The sequence below is a fragment of the Engraulis encrasicolus genome, chromosome 2 (genome assembly GCF_034702125.1).
Source record: "Engraulis encrasicolus isolate BLACKSEA-1 chromosome 2, IST_EnEncr_1.0, whole genome shotgun sequence".
Lineage (NCBI taxonomy): Eukaryota > Metazoa > Chordata > Actinopteri > Clupeiformes > Engraulidae > Engraulis > Engraulis encrasicolus.
Window position 1 is genome coordinate 29953517 of NC_085858.1, and position 5000 is coordinate 29958516.

General features: G+C 44.6%; 1 protein-coding gene across 1 annotated transcript in view; it reads right to left on the bottom strand.

Annotated features, from left to right (window-relative positions):
* Positions 1-5000, bottom strand: part of col14a1a (collagen, type XIV, alpha 1a) — a gene marked incomplete at its 5' end in the record, with an annotated part of 165078 nt that overhangs the window by 138259 nt on the left and 21819 nt on the right. The window contains 2 exons of the mRNA XM_063217544.1: positions 1257-1376; positions 2021-2176. Coding sequence (XP_063073614.1) covers positions 1257-1376; positions 2021-2176 — 276 coding nt within the window. The remainder of the gene's footprint in view (positions 1-1256; positions 1377-2020; positions 2177-5000) is intronic.

A 5000-nucleotide genomic window follows, 5' to 3' on the forward strand; every position in this document is an offset into this window, starting at 1 on the left:
TAGGGTAGTCATGGATAAGCAGTTAGGGCGTCAAGCTTGTAGTACAAAGGTTGCCGGTTCAACTCCCGACCCGCCAAGTTGGTGGGGGGAGTAATTAACCAGTGCTCTACCCCATCCTCCGCCATTACTGAGCTTGGTACCGTCACGTTGCACTGCTCCTTTGGGGACGCCATTGGGAGGTGCCCCCTTGAGGCCTAAATGCAATTTTGTTGTGTGTCGTGTGCACTTGGGTGCTGTCAGTGGTGTAGTCTACTTTTTTATGGTGGGTATACTGTATATTGGAGCATTTTTTGAAGTGGGTATACTGTATATATTTGTGCCATTCAAAATAATGGATCAATCAATTTTAAGTGGGTATACTGAAATCCCTGAAATTTAGAAGTGGGTATACTCCGTATACCCGCGTTCTACGTAAACTACACCACTGGGTGCTGTGTAGTTCTGTGTCACAATGACAATGGGAGTTGGAGTTTCCCAGGTGGGCTTTCACTCTACGGTGCATCTCTCTGTCTGTACTGTATAGTACACACGTACTAACTACTGAAACTACTGTACTACACCCCACTCTTAAAGGGCGAGCAAGAGGAGAGAGAAGAGGAAGTCCATCCTGTATTGTATACAGTATATGCTAGATTTCTCATGAACTACTCAGCTACTGCTAGTACTATTCTGTTTATAGCAGCCAGCTGTGTCGCGTAAAGCAGCTCTAAATGGGCCAAGTCAGCATGGCAGCGATGCTGTGTAGTAGTTGTTCTACATGCTTGTTTCCAATTATAAACAGCACAGCATCTGACCCTAATCTCTCACCACATCTCTCTAAACAAATAAAACTCAAATCCATCAGCCGTGGTGCTGCTAGTTCCATGATGTTTTCAGTGCAGTGGTGGTATCTATAGAGGCCATGCCTTGTCCCCTGGGGAAGGAATCAAGTCCTAGTTGGATAAGCTGCAGATCAGCAGATCGTGATGGAGCATTTTGCTTTGGTGGAGTACTTTTCTCCCATCTTGTTTAAGTGTCAGAGATGTTTTCAGTCAACAGTTTCATATTCATGATATTTCATATTCATGTTGGGTCTGTGTTTTGGCAGTTTTTTCACAGTTTGTCAAAAAAATATGTGAATACTAAAACTTTACAAAAAATTCAACCCATTCAAATGACATAATCTTTATGTAGAAGTTCAAATATCCATGCACAGCTTCTAGGTACTGGTTAAGTTCTTCCTTTTGAAGACGTAATCTTGTCTATGTTGGGTGTACCTGTGAGTGTGTTTCCTCCTTTATACGGCAGGTTCTTCACAGCGTCCATGACGGCCTCTTTGGTTGGGAAGGCGTTGAGGTGCCACTCGATGCGAGGGTCCCCACTGTACTGAGCCAAGCCTGGAACACAACCACAATACAAATAAAATGCATTCATATTTTCCACACTGTCAAGTCTGACAGAGTATGAAATACAAACAGAGAGAAATACATAGAGACACATGGGCTAGCGGGACAGTCAGAGAGAGAGAGAGGGAGGGACAAGCAGATGGTCTGAAAGAGTGACTGATAGAAAGAGGAAGAAGAAGGGATAGAAAGAAAGGGGGATAGAAAGAGACAGAGAAAGAGAGTGAAAGAGAAAGAGAAAGAAGTAAAGACAGAGAGAGTGACAGATGTGTCAGGCCACAGAAACGCAGGCCCTCCATTCCATGACATTACATCCATTCCATTCTTCATTTCTTTACATTTCTCAAAGTTTACACTTTCATACAAAGTGACATTTTTAATATTGGTGGCTTTTAGCCACAGCAGCTCATGACTTTAATATTCTGATCGATAAGCCCCGGCCGTCCCTGCCGTGGCTGAAATGGTAGGGCACTGCGCTGTTACACCGGCGACCCAGGTTCAATTAACGATTCCTGGTCCTCCCCTATGTCACTCCCACTCCCACTCATGTCCTGTCCCAGACTTCACTGTCGTGTCCAAATAAAGTTGACCCCCCGCCCCCCCCAAAAAAGAAAAAAATGACCCCTGGTCTACTGTACCTATTCTGGTCTTGTTGATGTCCACATCAAAGGCGTTCACCAGACTCTCCAGAAAGTTCCGAACCAGGCGGAAGTTGAGCCTGCCGATGCTCCACGATCCGTCCACGAGGATGACGATGTCGGCGATGGATGTTGTGGTGCACACAAACTGATCAGCTGTGGAGATCAAAACAGGATATCGCATACAGAACGTCAGCTGTGATAACAACACGATGATTACACAAGGTCTTTTGATGTGCATGTTTTGACAACGTCTGCGATGGATGTAGTGAGGAGGAGGCACACAAACTGCTGCAGGCAGGGAGCTTTCCACTGCTCCTCAGAACACTACAACTCACTGCAAGACAAGGGAAATGTGTACAATTCAAATGTATAGCAGAGCATTTCATACACAAAAACAGTTTTTCATATATTTGATGGATGCTTTTATTTTTTAACCAAAGTAAAAGCAAAAACAACGTCATTGGAATAATGAGGTAATTTGATGTGCAGGTTTGGTCCATATCATTTCATTTCATTCCACATAGCTTCAGCAAACAGAGCAGCTGTCTACTTTGATTAAACAACGACACAGCGGATAGATGTCTCAAATTCAAAATGAACAAAGCCAAGACCATTGGTTCTCTTCCATGAACACGGATTCAGAGAGGCAGGGAGAGATAAAGGGAGAGAGGGAGAGAGAGAGAGAGAGAAAAAAAAAGAAAAAAAGAGAGCGAGGAGGAAGAGAGAAAAGAGATGTGTAACTAATCGTCTGTGTTGTCAAGAACAGAATGTACACAGATTTCACCAGGGAGGTGCAATAAGTGATTCTCCTAATACAGACATAAATCACTACATTTCTGAAGATGAGAAAATTAAACGCTTCTCCTCCTGCGACTCAAAGCAATACATCTTCTCTTCGGTGCCCAGAACAGTTTTGCTATCACAGCGTCTTCAGGCGTCAGTCTGTGTTGCGGTGTATATAAATCGTAAGCGTATTTGCACTTTTAGCAACCCTTTCTTTTCCAACTGGAACAAGGCTGGGTTGAAAGTGCTGATGTGAAAGGTGTTTAGTATACAAGCTTTACTGTAAGAACAAAACACAGTGTGGCCACAGAGAGCCTTCCATCTTGGTTCCAATTTTTCTCTTTATTAATGAAAGTACGTTTGTAGGTTCGAAACATCAGTCCACATTGAACAAAAATAATCAACAAAATTCAAACGACCATCGGCAGGTACGTATGTACAGTGTAATTACATACTAGACATACTGTTACAAGTTGCTACGCATGAAACAGGAACCATCAAATGAAGTGATTCATTTATTACTAACATTTCTAACATAATGAATTCTATTATTTACGATATGTTTTTTTTACTGCTGGGCTGATTGAGCCGGTATGTGGCCATTGTGGCCATCGTGTTTGAGAGTGTTTTCCTGAGTAGGTGTGCCGGGCAATAACGGCTGACTCTGATGAAAGTTGTGTGAGTGGCAGAATGAGGCCCGTGACCTTGGCGTGCATGAGTGAATGAGGCATGCGACCTCTGCATTGCTGGCAAAGCACTTCAGGAGAGGAGCAACAGGAGTGGAGAGGAGTGGAGAGGAGTGGAGAGGAGTGTGGAGAGGAGTGAGTCATCCCAGCCTAATCTACACACTCATTAACCTCTACAGAGGCAGAGGACTCATTACAACACACACACACTCGCATAATACTGGCACACACACACACACACACACACACACACACACACACACACACACACACACACACACACACACACACACACACACACACACACACACACACACACACACACACACACACACACAGTACACCGACACACACACAAACACTCTCTCTTACTGTCTCTCTCTCTCCCTCTCTCTCTCCCTCTCTCTCTCTCTCTCTCTCTCTCTCTCTCTCTCTCTCTCTCTGACAAATGTTGAGATAGAAATTATCTGCGGTACACACACACACTCTGTGTGTGTGAGATGAGGAAGCAGGAGAGCAGGAGAGAAAGAGAGAAGGAGAGAGAGAAACAAAGATAATGAGAGAAAGAGAGAGAGAGAGAGAGAGAGAGAGAGAGAGAGAGAGAGAGAGAGAGAGAGAGAGAGAGAGAAAGAGTAAGCAAGAAGCTGTAAAGCAGGTGAGGGAGTGAGGGAGAGTGAGAGAGAGAGAGAGAAAGAGAGAGAGAGAGAGAGAGAGAGAGAGAGAGAGAGAGAGAGAGAGAGTGAGAGAGAGAAAGAGCGAGAGAGAGAGAGAGAGAAAGAGAGAGAGAGAGAGAGAGAGAGCGAGGGCTCTGCTGCTTTGGTGGGAATGCGACCCCAGTGAGACCCCTGCCGCATCGATTCCATCCCAGATTAGCATGTGAGGATTAAGGAGAGGTGTGACCCCTCTCGCCTCCACATCTTGCATTTGAAGTCGGAACATGCGAGGGCAGGGTCAAATCAATCACGCCACAGTCATACCACAGCCCTGATTCAACAATATACATACGAGTCAGTCATACCACAGCTCTGATCCAACAATACACACACCAAAGCCATAGTACAGTTCTGACTCAACAGTACACACACCACACATATATAGTACCACACACACCACACATTCAGTACCACACACACCACACATTCAGTACCACACACACCACACATACAGTACCACACACACCACACATACAGTACCACACACACCACACATATAGTAGCCTACCACACACACCACAGCCCTGATCCAACAACACATGGACACCACTCTCACTACACTACTGCATCAACAATACCGTATACTTCCCAAGTCACGCACCAGGCCTGCAACAATACCTCGTTGTAAAGCGGCCTTGGGCTCCATGAAAGGCACTATAAAATGTTGCTGTTGTTGTTGTTGCTGCTGTTGTTGTTATTGTTGCTGTGGTTAGTAGAAGTAGAAGTAGTAGTAGTAGTAGTAGTTGTAGTAGTAATAGTAGTAGTAATACACATAATGCAAACAAACAGAACTGC